At 35.8% G+C, this 16179-nt stretch overlaps 1 protein-coding gene across 7 annotated transcripts in view; it reads right to left on the bottom strand.

The window, feature by feature from the left end:
• Nucleotides 1-16179, bottom strand: part of LOC113500422 (tropomodulin-1) — a 69905-nt gene that overhangs the window by 2978 nt on the left and 50748 nt on the right. For 2 of the 7 annotated variants that reach the window (XM_026881210.1, XM_026881208.1), the window contains exons 2-10: nucleotides 10609-10761; nucleotides 8099-8266; nucleotides 7673-7796; nucleotides 6345-6460; nucleotides 6042-6146; nucleotides 5696-5947; nucleotides 4742-4889; nucleotides 2150-2642; nucleotides 32-87 (exon numbers count right to left, since the gene is read on the bottom strand). In XM_026881210.1, the coding sequence (XP_026737011.1) occupies nucleotides 45-87; nucleotides 2150-2642; nucleotides 4742-4889; nucleotides 5696-5947; nucleotides 6042-6146; nucleotides 6345-6460; nucleotides 7673-7796; nucleotides 8099-8266; nucleotides 10609-10761 (1602 nt within the window). In that variant the 3' untranslated portion in view covers nucleotides 32-44. Of the gene's footprint in view, nucleotides 1-31; nucleotides 88-777; nucleotides 839-1408; nucleotides 1491-2149; nucleotides 2643-4741; nucleotides 4890-5695; nucleotides 5948-6041; nucleotides 6147-6344; nucleotides 6461-7672; nucleotides 7797-8098; nucleotides 8267-10608; nucleotides 10762-11060; nucleotides 11164-16179 lie in introns of those variants that run through there. The other 5 variants (XR_003401199.1, XR_003401200.1, XM_026881211.1 and 2 more) reach the window with 5 other exon arrangements.

Genomic DNA, 16179 nt, shown 5'->3' with positions numbered 1-16179 from the left:
GTTTTTGTACCAAAGAGGTTTCATAACTTACCACGTGCGACAGTTCAAGGCTCTAAGCGCTGTTCTGGCTCCGGCGCTGCTGGCGTACTGCAATGCATACACACGGATACGTGGTCACACATTTTTATACATACATGTTGAGTAACCGATGTTCGCAATTTCGAATAATAAAATAATTTAGAAAGATAACTTTATATTTTTTTTATTTATTGAGCTGAAAGTTTTTTTTTTGTTGACAAATTACGCTCTTAATTATGCCTAAAAAAAGGTTCCAATGATCAAAATCTTATCGATACGGTTCGAATTTTGATCGAATCACATTTTACATATTATTCCAGTAGATTAAATTTTCGTAAAGCGAACATCGGCAACATAAAAGGTTCGTTCATAAATAAATAACAAAGGAAAACATATAACAATCAATTCAAACATTATGCTTTCAAAAATAAAACGTAGGAAATCCAAGTCCATGCTAACATATTTTTTTATTGGTATTTAGTATCAGATCATCATTCCGCATACAATTGTTAGTAGTCACATCCATGCGTGTCATTTGAGTTCAGGAAAATATCTCTTTTTATGGCTCCAGTTAATAGATGCTTAACAAACGTTTATGACTATCCTGTCGCAATTGGGACCCCACAGCATCGTCGTAATCTCTAAGCGGAAAATCTTGATTAGCTTAAGCCTTACGCTGTGAAAAACCGTTATTACCCGAAAAAATAGCACGGCACTAACGTTTGGCCATTTACATTCGCAAAACAGTTAATATTTTACCGATTTTTTGCGGCCTTTCTACATATTATCGTTCTGTTCTATGCTAGAACTCCCCTCTCTGCTAGAAATTAAATTGTTAAAAGTTATTATCTAAATAATAGAAAACACATCAAAATATATTAGTTTTGTTTTATATTGAGGTTTTAATGGAAAGTGTGTTTTAAGAATTAATGTAGATAGGTAGTATTATTTTATGTTATAAAGAGTAAACAAATTGTTAAGACTATCAATATAGCAATTATGGCGTCGTGTGACGTCATGGATGCCATATTCGACTAGAGATATATTTAGAGTGCAGCTTTATAAATATAAAAATCTATTACGAACTTAACCATGGGTGCCCCAGACATTTAAGGATTTTAGACAGCTTTTTTTTGAGATTGACGATTTTATTTTTCGAATTTTTCGTTTTATAAACATGCCCAAATAATTTTACTTACAGCCCCAAACTAAAATAAAGCTCTCATTACAAAATTTTAAAGAAAGAAAGAAACAAGGTTCGTATAGAATAAAACTGCACTATATGTATGTGTGTGTGAGTCATCACTCAATCAGCCGGCATTGTAAATAAGCTGTAACAAAAGCGTAGTGTTGTTATACTGCCGTGCCAACAATGTACCGTGGGCCTGACCTCCGCGTCTATTGGCTACGCGCCCCCTTTGCCAGGTTGTTAAAGAATCTGAACTGAAGTCGCAGCGTTAGGTCTTTCCGTACTGTAATGGAACAACATATCTCTCAACTAATGTCTCACACATGTGTTTTGTGTACATTCATTGTGAATTAGAACAATTTCATTGTAATAAATTTAGAAAAAAAAATGTAGCAATAACTGTCGAGAACATTCACTTCATTTCCGTCATATTTTTTATATATGTCAAAAGATTACCCTAAGTAAATTGGTTTTGTTAATACAACTTGAATATTTAAATTAAAACAGTAGTGAATCCTGTTCAGACGTATGAAACGTATAATTTGAAATGATTGATGACAATTCAAAAGGTTAGAGGGGGGGGGGGTAGTTGGAGGAAAATGCTTATTGCGCAAGAACACATTACCTAAAACCTAAAATTCTAAGATCGCTATATAAACCTAATATACAGAAAAAGGGATAAAATCTGAGGGATCATAGAATCCGGTACGTTGTCACATAATACAGTCGTTCCAAGACCTCTACGCCTGACAAAACGATGACCATCGGATTTGGTATACGATCCCCTCTTCTGTATAAACAATATACGAAAAAAGAAAAATATAAATGATATTTTATATTGTTCGAATTCACACCCGATGATGTATTTGTGTATAAACGTCTACAAATAACAGTTGGGGGCACGCGTGTGGTGTGAGTGGCAATCTGGACGCTACTACTCACGAGTGGGGATTGGGGTTTATGTCGGGTCGCGCCGCTAGCACGAATCTGTCTGCTTGTTCACCGGTCGATTCAGTTTTATCTGCGCTCTCTTCAGCCTTTTCTATCGGCGTTTCAGAACTTTCTACCGGTGCTTCTTCAGTAAGTCGGTCCTCGGGTATTGGATTACCCACGTTATCCGTGATTATAGGTTTTTCTTCTATTTCTGGTGTTACGGGTTGGGTAGCGATTGGTGCTTCGAAACCATTCGATACAGGTTTCTCGATAGGTTCTGGAGCTGTTACGGCTTCAGTGCCGTCTGGTTGTGCTTGGACTGTAGACGAGGTATCCACGATTTCGCTTATTATTGGTTTGGGTTCTTCCTTGGTGGGTGTGACAGATTCAGCGCTGGGCGGCGTCATGTTGAAGAAGCTACTGTCGATACCCACAGCGGGCGGACGACCGCGCGGCCGCCGCAGGCTCAGCGACACGCTAGCCTTCTTTAGCACGCGGCAATCTGATCATGATAATCGATTTGGATTACCGATGTTGCTTGTGTCTAATGGGTAATCGATAACCCCATGCAGTATTGAAATAATGGAGCATATTTATAAAATGGCATTTTGTAGTTTCCTTCAATCAGATTATGTACAATGTATGATCGAAATTAAGTTTAGTCACTTAAATGGTATTGAAAACTCAGATGAGCTTGAATTTAAAATAACAATTTTTTTTTTATCTAAACCCATTCTGAACTTGATGCTCTGCAGTTCCACTGACTCACATTAGACACATGCAATATTTTATCTTTATTCTTCTTTGTTGAAACTCCTGTGTCCTTACTGTTAATACAAGCTGAGGGTGGGCTATTCGGTAAATGCGCCATATGTGCATTTTCGTAAGTGAATGTTAACTGGCGTGGTGTGTTGAAAATGTTCTTTAAGACAATGGTTTAGGACACAAAATATGTTGACAATATCCTCATACTATTCTTTTGACTTTGTAGTCAACACACCACGAATTCGTTTTTAGGATCAAATATGGAATGTGAATGTTTAATATCACAGCGCCGATAACAAACGGGCCTTGTTGAGGTTTAGGTATATGTGCTGTAGCACACAAGTATGCCAGTTGCCAAATCAGACACAAGTAAGAACAAGATTCTTTTACAAACAATTTTTCCTTATAGGCTCTTTAATAATTCTTAAAAGATTTTTTATTTTTTATTTTTGTAATGTGATAAAAGCTCATTCCTTTTCCACTTAAGGAGTATTATACTAGAAACATTTAAAAACTATTTGTCTAGTCTCGAGCAGAAAATATAATCATAATACATTCGATATTCACGCATGAGCGGCCGATGCAAGTCGACCGAAACGTCAAGTAGTAAACGACAATCACTCGGTACATTATCGATATATTAATCGTTAATCGACCGAGTAATTACTCGTATGTTCAGTGATTGTAGTTTTAATTATTAATCGTCGTTATTGTTTTGATGATGTATTTTAATTTCAAAACACTAAAATTGTAATAATATGAAGTAGCTTAAGCAAGAATCTACTTATTATTATTAACAACTTTACTTTCGAATATTATACATATTATACGCCTTACTACGTTTAAAGCTAATAAATTATAACTGATTGTGTCTGAAATGGCTTAAATTATCCGTTTCTCATATGCTACATTCAAATGATAGTGTGATTTTCCAATCAATTTGTGTTACTTGACGAATGATGTTCGACGTGTTGCACGCTAATGTAAGCCTTAATGTATCGAGTTAAGAGTGAAAGTTCTATGCAAGATATGTGCTAATACATGTTTATGCTTTCATAAAATTGGTGTAAGACGATGTTGTCTGTACATATAAATGAACTGTCGTAAAACGTCATTTCACAGTAATATATTATATAACCTGTAATAAAATTGTTTATTGTGCATCTTATAAATTAATAGACTTGGTCGTTATATAATAACGATAAATAATCGCCGATTTTATAGCATTTGGACTCTTCCTGTCCAATAAAGTATTTAAATCAATTCCGCAGAAAATGAAGTGTAAAGAAGATTTATTTTCTATATTCGTAAGATGTCTGGTATAGAACTTTTGATTTAATAAAAATCCTTATTAAATTGTAATCAGACTTAAGTTATATTCATTTGGCACTGCAATTTCACCCCGACATTACGAAAACATTAATAATATTTTTTAAAGATTGTATTACTACCTCTCTATTATTCTATAGTTTCAGTTATAAATTCGAATCTTCTTTACACTAATCCCTACTGAACAATTACATACCATACCAATATGAATCGTGTTATATTCATTAGCAACACATATTACTCCTTTATTCATTAAATTACCCCCTAAGGTAAGATTAACTGAATTTTTAAACTGACCTTTAGTAAATTCTTCCTACTACAGGATTTTTGGTCCGACTTCACAGTAATAACAAACAGAAAACACTTCCTATCCTATACATTTTCAAGTACAATTACCTAGTACTGTTTCCAGTACCAAAACTACGTAAACGGACATGTGTTGAACGAATATAGACTTTATATAAACATCGGTATGGTATATAATGCAGGATCTCTGTCGACACTCACTTCTGTCGATGTTCCTCTGCAGATGGCTGGCGATCCTGTGGCGGGCGTCGCTGTACTCCAGGTGCAGGCCCAGCCGCAGCAGCGTGGGGTTCTGCTCCACCAGGCTCGTGATCTCCATCTCGATCTTGTTACCGAGGACTTGCGACCGCTGTGGGGGATGTGTTGTTGTTTAGTAGTGTAAAGATAGATGCTATATGAATATGAATATTCCGGGACGTGAGGATGGGGCGGGAGATTTAACGTTTTAATTTTAAAATTTCGCAATACGCTCTCGCCGAGTGTGTTGCTTGGGAAGAGCAGCGCCGTGTATACGCAAATGAAGTAGGAGGCGATCTGTCGCTGCCGGCCGTAGTGGGAGAGATGGTCGGTAGCGCAGAGTCGTGGGACTCAGTGGTGTGCGACATCACGTTCTCGCCGAACTGGAAACTGCAGAGCGGGAGAGGGAGATCTCGATTCCCTTCCCCGGCCGCATAATAGGGCGGACAACGTCTTCTTCCAGCCCCCATGAATGGGTCGAGGGGCGAGGGACTTGGTGAAGTCCCCTGCCCCCTATTCTATGGACCCGAGGAGGAGGGCCTGAGGCGATGATCGGGGTAGGTATACACCTCACTACCCCGCGCACGAGGCGAAGCCCGGACTGACCGGGCCAGCACTAGGACGGGGCTGCGGAAGAATTTGGACTCCCGCGGCGTCGCGCAAGGAGGCACACCGGGGGGTTTTAGCCGGTAATAGTCCAGCACGCCTATCCCCAGGCGGAAGAAGTTCATAAGGATTTCTCCCGTTAAAAAAGACGTCGTACAGCCTTTTTCAATAATGTGACAATAGTGGCTGGCGACGTGACCGTACTCGGATCTGATCATGCGCAGTCCGATTCGAACTGTCGACTCAACAGTACATGTGCAAGACTGCGAGACGAAGGTGTCGGAGTGTCCCCGTGTGGCTAGCGGCGCGCACCTGGTTGGAGGCGCGGAACTCCTCGACGGTGTGCGTGTCGGCGAGCGCGCGCAGCAGCTGCAGCACGCCGGCGGGCGAGATGAAGTTGGTCTCGACGTTGACGACGCGCAGGCCGCTGTTGACGCGCAGCGCGTCGCTCAGCAGCGCCGCCGTGCGGTCGTTGAGCCCCACGTTCACCAGCGACAGCACCTCCAGCTGCGTGTTGCCCTTCAGAGCTTCGAATAGCTTCTCGAATTTCTCGTCGCTTATGTTCTGGAACACGAGTATTCAAACTTATATTGCACAGGTCACATTAATACACCGATTGCCTTAAATATGAACATCTTAGACAGAAAGAGCTTATTACCTTAATATTATTCCAATTGAGATCAGTCAACTTTTGGTCATTTTGTTGCACCCGGGTGATAGTGTCGTCGGGGTCCGTATCGTTGGGGGGGTCCATAGGGTACACCTGTAATGATACAGTATCGTATGATTATGACACAATATAATTACTTTTTGAAGAGTATGACCAACCAACCAAAAGTAATTTGACCATGTCTCATTTTTTACGAATTTTATCTGAAAGTAATGAGATTGGTCTTCAAGATTTGAGCACAAACTAAAATTGTTTGCGAGAAAGCCTTTCCAAAATAACAGTTTGGTTTACCTTAGGTTTGGTAGCTTTCGTGATGCCATCCCAACCGAGACCGACAGGCTGGCCCTTGTTCAGAAGCGAAGCGTGGTACTGATCCTGGTTCATCATCGAGTGGAAGCCGAGAATAGCTGCAATCATGAAAATAGAGAAATAATTATAAGTATGAGACAAAAAACGAAAAAATAAAGGTTTAAATCTCTTATATTTAGCACCTTCAGTCCGCCCCCTGGGCAAAAGCCTTTAAGGTAAAATAGTTTTAAAGCTTAGTTAACCAAATACGTTTTTCTTAAAACGCGCCACAGATAATAGTTTATTTTTGTTTTAAAAACAAGAGTGACCTGGTTAATGACATAATTATTTTGAATGTAAGAAATTTTGCTCACGGCGCCAAAGTATCCGTCACTTTGATTGCCAAGTCATATTTTTTATATTTTACATTTTTATGTATTAATTGTTCTATTTTGATATTCAACTGAGTTTAAACTGTGTTCTACGGCAAACAGAGTGTACAAACATCTGGATAGAGATAGCAAGAACATTTTGACTATAGAAGAAATGAAGTGGCTGTGGTGGGTTCCAGATTTGTTTAACAACAGAAAATATTTTGTCACACATCATCACTATTAAATATGATAATGCAAGCACAGAAATTCAGTTTTAAATTGTGCCAGTTCGAGTAGTATAGCAATTTACATGTTCTTACATGTTTTCTTTATTGCATTAATATTTTTATATCAAAAAAAGATATAAAACAAGTCCCTTTCATGTTTGAGAGTTGCAATGAACTCGAAAGTCGAGACAATACTGGAAAGATGCCAGACTCTCATCATACAAACATCACAAAGAATATTTCCTGATCCAAGTTCTCATAAATAATAAGATGTGTCGTAACAAAGGCATATTTATTTTGATGGTGACTGTGTCAGTTGTTACTGCTGATGGTATTCAGACTTCTAGACTATTAGAATGTGTGGTACTGGGTTAGCAAGCAAATATTTCGCGACTTATGCCAGAATTTCGTTGAGTAATTGTAGTGTTTGTCATATGAAGAAATTGCTTTTGACTTGTGTAACAAGACTTTACATATTCAGGATGACTTCATTAAATCTGAGCGTACTGGATTATTTGGCATGAAAGAAAGCCTTTTAAAACAGTTGTATTATAGAATACGCTCAAAATCTGTATACCAACATCTGAAACCTAACGCATTACACATTTGGAAAAGGAAGGCGAAAGAAACTGCCGATTTTTTATTGACTGCTGGACAGCTAAGAACATAACTCTCTTCGGCTTTAGAATAACAGAACTTAGACAGGTAATAATGGAAGGAGTGTCCATACCAGCCAAGTCAATGATTTCTTCTTGGGAGGCAGTGGTGAGCGCCTGCTCGTACTCGTCGCCGAGGTCGATGGAGATCTGTTCGTCCGCGTCACGCATCTTCTCAGGCTGCGGCGGCGGGATCCACTGGAATCCACAAACAATTATAACGTTATTTACTGCAAAATCAAGGGGGTTTCATTAATCAATTCAACTACAAAATTCCACAGACATTGGCTTGCCAAGATAGAAAACCGAAAGTAAAAAGTGTTATCACCACTAACTTTTACAATTATATCGTTAGTATATCTTATTGACAGCAAATTCAAATTATTGCTATTAAAAAGAACATAAATGATGGTGTGAGACCACCAAACACTTTATGATTTTACTTTTTTCTTGCACGCAATGTGCATGTATTTAAATCAATCCATGTACTATTTGTTTACCTTCTTTCCACGTACGACGCCAGCGACGTAGGGCTTAACTTCAGGTCGGTCGGGAGTCTCCAGTGCTTGTTTGTTTATGTGTTCAATCAGCTTCTTACGGTTAAGGGGACCTGTGGGGTCCTTCTCACAATCGTAGTTGTTACGTTGTGATGGCGGCAGGAAATTGTCCTGGAAATTATAGAATTTCAAGTCAGAAATCATACTGTAGAGTTCTGATAACAGAACAACTTTAAATTAAAAAAAAAAGATATTTTGTCTAGCTTTGATTATGTACATAATTACAAATAAATTGAATGCTTGGATTGATGTGTTTGCTAGTTCAGTTCATCTTTGAGTAATTTATTTACAAATGACGAGGTGTGGTTGATTAATTAGTCAAACAAATAATGTTGCATGTGTTTTCATAGATAAACAATTACTGAGCATATAAATTGAGTCATAGTTAATTATTCTTAATCTAATTACTTTACTAAGCATAAAATATGTTGTAAAGCATTGACAAATAAGGTAAAAAGTGATACAATGACAATTATTTATCAATTTGTTGATAAGACTAGGGTGCTGTTGCAACGGTTACTTGCACTGATAAGTACCTGTATCATAATCTATTTACAATAATGTGACATTTAATCAATATAGCAATAATGTCCTTGTACTAATACTTCATAAAAAAGTAATTATCTGAATTTAATGTTTTATAAATCAGTTATGGATGTATTTCATGAATAAAGATTATTTTTACATTTAATGTAAATTGGATCTTTGTGCTCCTTGTCACTGGCATCTGTAAATATATATTATGTCATATCTGATAGTCTTTTAGATTACCTATCACATTATGTTCACATTTCGTATCTGCTTGGAATAAGTCTACAATGTGAATCAATGTAAAGAACCTATAAAGAAATTATATTCAACTCGCTATTGGGCACGGCCCCTATGAATCAAAAGTATTCCCATGGGGTCTTAATCTTGGTTATAAACTTTTTGTGTACCAAGTTTCATCTGAATCCATTGAGCAATTTTTTTACGAATGAGGAGCAAACATCCATACATACAAATTATCGCGTTTGAAATTTTAGTAGGATTATTAGGACTATAGGAATATTAATTCCTTTAGTATAGTCAGTATGTGTAATCACATAACATAATGGATATTGTTAACAGACCAGTGATTGTGTATCTGGATGAAAGATTATTTTTCTTTTCACATAACCAAATAAATAATATACAATGTCCAATCTCATGTGATGTCACTTGTCAGAACATTTTGTTAGAAATCTTGATGGTTTTCTTATATGTGTTTAAGAATATGTTGACAAACCAAACGGTTTTATCATATTCTCATCTTAATATTATTATTTATACTTATAATCTCTTAATGCTATTCTGCATGATACAAAAAGCCAAATTATGCATGTCAAATCTTTTTATATTTGAATTAACATATGAAGAAATATTCAAATTACAACAAATGCAGAGAAGCAAGACAAATAAGTGGTTATGAAGCAGTGCTACAGTTTCAGGATATTAATGTAAATAGGTTTTATACTTAAAAACAATGTTTGTATACTATGCATTCCTGCATCATCACATTGCGATAAGTAAATTGTTTGTCTTATAAAATAATAGTTAGAAAACAATGATATATAAAGAACAGTTTGAATATGAAGTCAAGCACAGTTAGTTCTCTCATAATACCAGACATAAATCTATTTAGAGTTTATTTTAAAACTTCCTTATTGTTTTAAATAGAAATGAATTATAAGGAAGACAAATCAAATATTTATGTTCACTATTGATTTAGCTCCTTAGATTGCTGTGACTGAGGTTTAATTTGTATTTAGATTAAAGAGCATTGTAAAGGTCATTTTAAAAAAATGGTAAGAGTTGGTTTACATGCACTTCAAAAGTCAGAAAGTCTTAAAGAGCTATAATTTAAAGAGAACTGAACATGAAACTATAAATAAAAAAAGTAGAATGCTTAAATCATTTTGGTACATCTTTATTGAAATGTTTGAATCTTTAGAGAAAACAATGAGTGTCCTTTTCTTGAATTCATTTGGAAATTAACACCATTCAGTTTTTTTCAAGGCAAATACTGATAAGGCCTTCAAGGTGAGCTGTGAGAAGTCTATGGTTCAACAATGAAGCATGTAATTTGTGTGAATGTTAGTGGAATTATCTATCATAATACTGTTTGTGGCCTTCAGAATCAATTGGCTTGCCTGCTGACTGGCTGGCTGAATGTGGGTAGAGTAAATTAACAGAGATATGTTTATCTATGACATTATGTGAATAAAAATGAGTGACTCACATAGGATCACATATTGGAAACGTACACAAATTAGAGGAATGTCAAATAATGGCGGTAAATAGATGTGTAACAGACGTGTTGAATTTAAGAAATAAATGAAAATCAGAGGATTTTTTTTCCCGTGTCCTACAAGATGCAACATAGACTCTACTGTTTCCAGATGTCTTTATAAGTATGACAGTGTGTTACTTACGTCTGGATCAACTTCCTTGGCCAGCATGGTAAGTTCTTCCTGCGACAGCTTTGCCAACAGCTCGTCGACATCCACCTCGTCGTAGGTGGACAGTTCCCGTCCGAACAGCTTCGCAGGAGTCGTCATCGTCGTTGTCTTCGTCGACGACGATTTCTAAAAACACCAAACACCTTGTTTTACCAAACTATGTTCAACACTATTTTAGGTTATTTTCTTTAAACCAATACACTGAGCAACTTATTCAAACACCATTACAGATAATATTACATAAGTGACACAATCGAATCATATAATTGAAGATAAAACATTATTTGACAAGACTTTCGGCGTTCACCACACCCACAAGTTAATTGTATGATGAAATTTTGCACTAAACACGGCTATTATTGAACAACAAAAATTTATTTTCATTGTTTTCATTAGTAATTAGATAAAAAAGAGTATGTTCTTACATTTTAAATGTAAATAAAAACTTTTAAGTGAGGATGATAAATGGAACCAACGTCACAAGCGCCCTCTTCCAATGACAGTTTTACACTAAACGAGACGTTTAAGTTGGAGTGAGCAAGAAAGGAATAAGTGCAATGGCAGTTTACAAAAGATCGAAAGAGACAGAAAATAGACAAGTAACAACACTGGTCAAAAAGTAGGGATTGATGGAAGGAGAAAATAAAAATTATACGATTCGACACCGGTTTCTTATCAAGGTGCTAAATACAAAAAGAAATCTTTAACTACATAAAGTTTGGACAACTAACATGCTGACCAGAACAGAAAACACAAGTCATACACGAAGAGAAAAATATTAACATGACGCATTATTAAAGTATAAAAGATACCTAAATAATTTCTTCTGACATCATTTAAAAGCTATTAGGGTGAATTTATAGAAAACCTTCAAAGGTCATCAATTTATGTTCATGAAAAATTTCTAATCTAAGAAACCTAGATAAGGCTTCCCTTAAAAGTAATTTACTATGGGTATTGATTTATGTATTCATACACACGACTTATAGAATTATTGTTTTGATCCCAATACGATAAGAAATGGCTTAAAATCATATTTGTTTATCAATAAACAAAGGTTTTATGATAGAATGAGTTAGGTACTGAAAAAAATATTTAGACTGGCACAGGCGACTGATTGACAATAATAGTGATGTCATTTAACGTGTCCCCATTGCACTGGAAATCGTTGATCACACTCATCCTACCTTCTATAGTATTATAAATTATGACTGTGTCAAAAGATAATAAGTGGATATAGCGAGCTGGTCGGACACAACTATGATATCATGCTCTAAGCGCTAAACACTAGAGATTAGGTTTATACCATCGTCTTTATGTCTCTATGTTTATTCATACGATAATAAGTATCACTAATGCTACTGAATGCGACAAATCACCTAGTTATGATGCGTAAGCTAAATATATTCTCAACTGTAATAGACGGAATGATTACGTCACGTAGTGTACAAGCCTATCCCACTAGTTATTGAACCCGCGACCTTTGTAATTATGGCATACATTGTGGCAAGTAGTACTATTCTATATTCTGTGGTACAGGGTGAACTAGTTGCGGACATTGTGTTGTTGTTATTATGCAACTTACTAAATCACTTACTACGTTTTTCAAGGCCATTATGTCAGAACCGAATTTAACTCTGGTGTCATTCGTAAGTGTTAAACGATTTAGTCAATAGATAAAGAAACTTCATTTCGCTGCATCATTTTTTACGAAATAGAGAAAAGAAGGTGTACAAATGTAGAGGTACTATTCTATATTTTGACTTCTGTCATTAGGTATTACTCCATTCATTGATTGTCTCTAGGACATTGACCTTTTGGCACCAAGAAATCAATAAGTCCAAGAAACTTAAGCATAACATACCTACAAAACCACATAACGTTTGCTCTGATTTGGGTAAAGTGTTCTATAATGTATCCTATTCTTTAAATCACGAGGAATCAGAGTTCCGAACTAATTTGTTCAAATTGTACCTTATGCAGATGCTAGTCACGAATATGTTATTTGAAATATCTGATAAGCGTATGTTGTGATTGAAATTAACAAATGCATTTTGACGAAAACATTTAAGCTTAAGGTCTCAAAAGTCACGTATAAAAATAGAAAGGAGATCGTTTTGTTATTGAATCTTGCGTAGGCGCTTGACTGAATTGCGTATTCAACGTCACGTTGTTTGAATACCATCACAGATTGTGATCTCGAGGTCTTTATATTCTTAGTAACAAAAGACGATTGTATAATTAGTCATGTAATATAACGGTATCCCAATTTACTGATTTTATAGCTTGTATGAGTTGTATGTAATGCAATGTTTGTTAACTTGCTTCTTTACTTCAATCATAATTGCTATATTTGTAAGGGTTACGGTTTTATGCAGCGGCTTTCCTATTTTTTTAAATAGACCTCATCTAACAGACCAACAGATCTTTCTGTTTGTATCCACTTGAAATTAAAGTCCTTTTCAAATTTTAATTACCCTTTTACTACTATTTTCCTGTTCAAATAACATTGAACCCAAAATGTAATAAACTACTTGCTATTTACAGTTATTCGATGTGAGTAGCTACAATTACACAATATCGGAAGCCAGTGCTGTCATCATAGATGGTTTGAGAACAATAGTCCATTCAGCGCGTTAATTCATACTCGTGAGTTAGTGAGTGTTGTAATTAGCGCTCAACGTACGTGTGTTCAATTCGCATTTGTACGAAATGACTCTAAATCGAGAGAAAGTATCCACAGTCCATACATAGTAGGATATAAAAGTGTATGGAGCATTTCTATTACGGATACTTCATAAATATAGTCGGCAATCTCAGTTGCTAGTTACATGTGTTGGAAGGTATATTAAGACTAGTTATTTTCTCGTCTAGTAACGGCACAATCATGTAACTTTGCATCGGTGAACTCAGGAAGACTGACTACGTAGTGATTGATCTGATTCGATAAACGTTTGTTCCTGTTGACCACGCGACGCCGCCGACCGCTGGCGTCACGCCAGTCCGCTATAATTGGTGGTCGCCACACCAGAGACAAGCGGTATTCTTAGCTGCCCATTCGGCCACTGGCCTTCCTACTGATACAAATGTTATTCCCACGAAAAATAAATAATAATTTGTTGGAATTCGCACTTGACCTAGTACTGGGAGGAGGCCCGAATACATCGAACTAATAAGGTTTTACTAAAATTATAATGGAATTCGTTCAACATTAAAAAATTACAACGTACTGGTTGAAAATGGAAATGACAGTTAATGTTTTTTCACGCTGAGAAAATATTAGCAAATTTAATATTAAATTGAGTTTAATGTTAAATTGTTGCTATATACTGGTGATACTGAAATAGTGTCTGATGTCTACCCGTTTGCCATCACTATTGCCATACGGGAACCCGTATCCCGTGTCCCCATTAATAAGGGGCGCACGATACTTTTTCCTTGTGCTTGGAATCTTTTACGGGATTACCAAACAAAAATATTATAACCGTAAGGAAGAAAAATGGCGTGAGGAAGAAGCTAAGAGGAAGATAATTCGTGACAGAGAAATGGCTATAATGAGAGCTAAAATAGCTGCAGAAGAAAGAGAAAACGTTAAACTTCTAGAGACAGGAAAGTTATTTGATCCTCCTGAATTTTTGTTAGAGAAAAAAGAAGAAGACGACGATGACGAATGTACTTGTAATAAACAGCAGTAGACTTACGATTTTGAACTGTTTTTCTCCGAGTACCCAATAAAGACTTCATCAAAGTGTCGAGTTTCTCATGATCGTATAATACAAACAACATCGTAAGTGTTCGTGACCCCAGACAATGCAACAACACAAAACACTTTTCATTAAACTTTCCAGTCTGGGAAAGTTGAAGAAAAGCTATCAGCTTTTCACCGATCCATAACACATTCGCGTCATTCCCATTGTGGAACTACCTTACATGTATATTTAACATTCACACGAGATTGCAACACTTTCTACGGATGTGGATAGAAGTGTAATAGACTAAAACACGTATAGAGTACGTTATGTGCTGCGAATGTCGTATGTCTCTATGCTTACCAACAAAGTATTAACAGATTTCGGTTATACGAAAAATTTCCTCGGTTTTGGTAAATAAACTTGATTCAGTTTTTATTTAATTTAGCTCACAAAAATATTAATCAATCTAATCTTAGGAAATATAGGTGATACCTTTGCAGGACGTTGCATCACTTTGCATCCTTTTAGAAAAAAAAATCATTTTCATGCGTAGATATAGAAGACGTGGAGACCCTCAGGCTCTACTCCATCGTAATTCAAAAATTATCTAATATCTTTCTATTAGATAATGAATCGTGTTACTTCCTACTAATAAGGTAATTAAATTTTATTGAATTAAAAACAACCTGTTCCGGTATAAACACTAACTAGATTTTCTAAATAACGGTATAATGTGTTTACGCAACATCGGGTTTTGCCTTTTACACCTGTTTTGTTTGTATTTACAACATTAACGAACATTCAGAAATCTATACATATAATAAAATTGTAGAAAAGTGAAAACTGTACATTGAATATTTTAAAAAAAGAATAATTGCAGGGTGGTCTACGAACGATTCCGATGCCGAAAATATAATTTTTAGAATTTTTGTCTGTTTGTCTGTTTGTCTGTTTGTCTGTATGTATGTCCGGAAAGATCTCGGAAAGTACTGGATAGATTTGATTCAAATTTTCAGAGAATATCAACAAGAGGTCCGGTCAACATACTTTTTACTTATTATCTCGCTTTTCGTTACAGGGGGTGAGCAGGAGCCTTTTATATCTATAAACAAATATCAAATTATCTCATAAACTACTGAATATAATTCGTTCAAATTTTGCATGAACCTTATCGTAGACGTGATAAAACAAATATACAAAAACCATAACGCTACTATGCAGGGGGCATGAGCAGTAAAGTTTTAAATATTTGGACTCACCCGTAACATCGTTTAATACAATTATGAGGTCTACTTTCACCCCATTCAGTAGTAGGCAGCACGGTCATCAATTTACACAAAAAAACATCGCGCTATTTATCTTAAGACTTTTGGCAGAGCAATAATAGGATTTTTCGAAAATAAATCATTTTCACAAAATTAGTGATTTCATTCTCTTTCAAGACTGATATAGGCCTACCGCGACTATTTCACAAGTAAAATAAAAGAAACATAAACTATTACGTTTTTTTTTATGCAATCGTTACCGTAATCGGCACATTCTTGAAAGAGAGGAACTTAAATTATTTTTATTTTTATTGATGTACTAAAATGACTCAAGTTCAAATGTGGAATGCCGTAATATGATTTTGTATTTATTTACGATAGGTGTATATACCTATGTCTTCAAGATCAAGCCATTCGTAGTGACACTCAACCCAAAGTTGCATGTAGTTCGAATTGATCTCATCTATAAATATGCAACAATAAATTACTGAACGACACAGTTAATTATTACCTTGGTTATCTGTAACAACTAGCAACAAAAATATAAACATTCAAACAAAAAAAAAAGCCTTCCAAACAATGAAATA

The sequence above is a fragment of the Trichoplusia ni genome, chromosome 14, assembly GCF_003590095.1.
Source record: "Trichoplusia ni isolate ovarian cell line Hi5 chromosome 14, tn1, whole genome shotgun sequence".
Taxonomy (NCBI): domain Eukaryota; kingdom Metazoa; phylum Arthropoda; class Insecta; order Lepidoptera; family Noctuidae; genus Trichoplusia; species Trichoplusia ni.
This window is presented reverse-complemented; position numbering and strand designations above follow the sequence as displayed.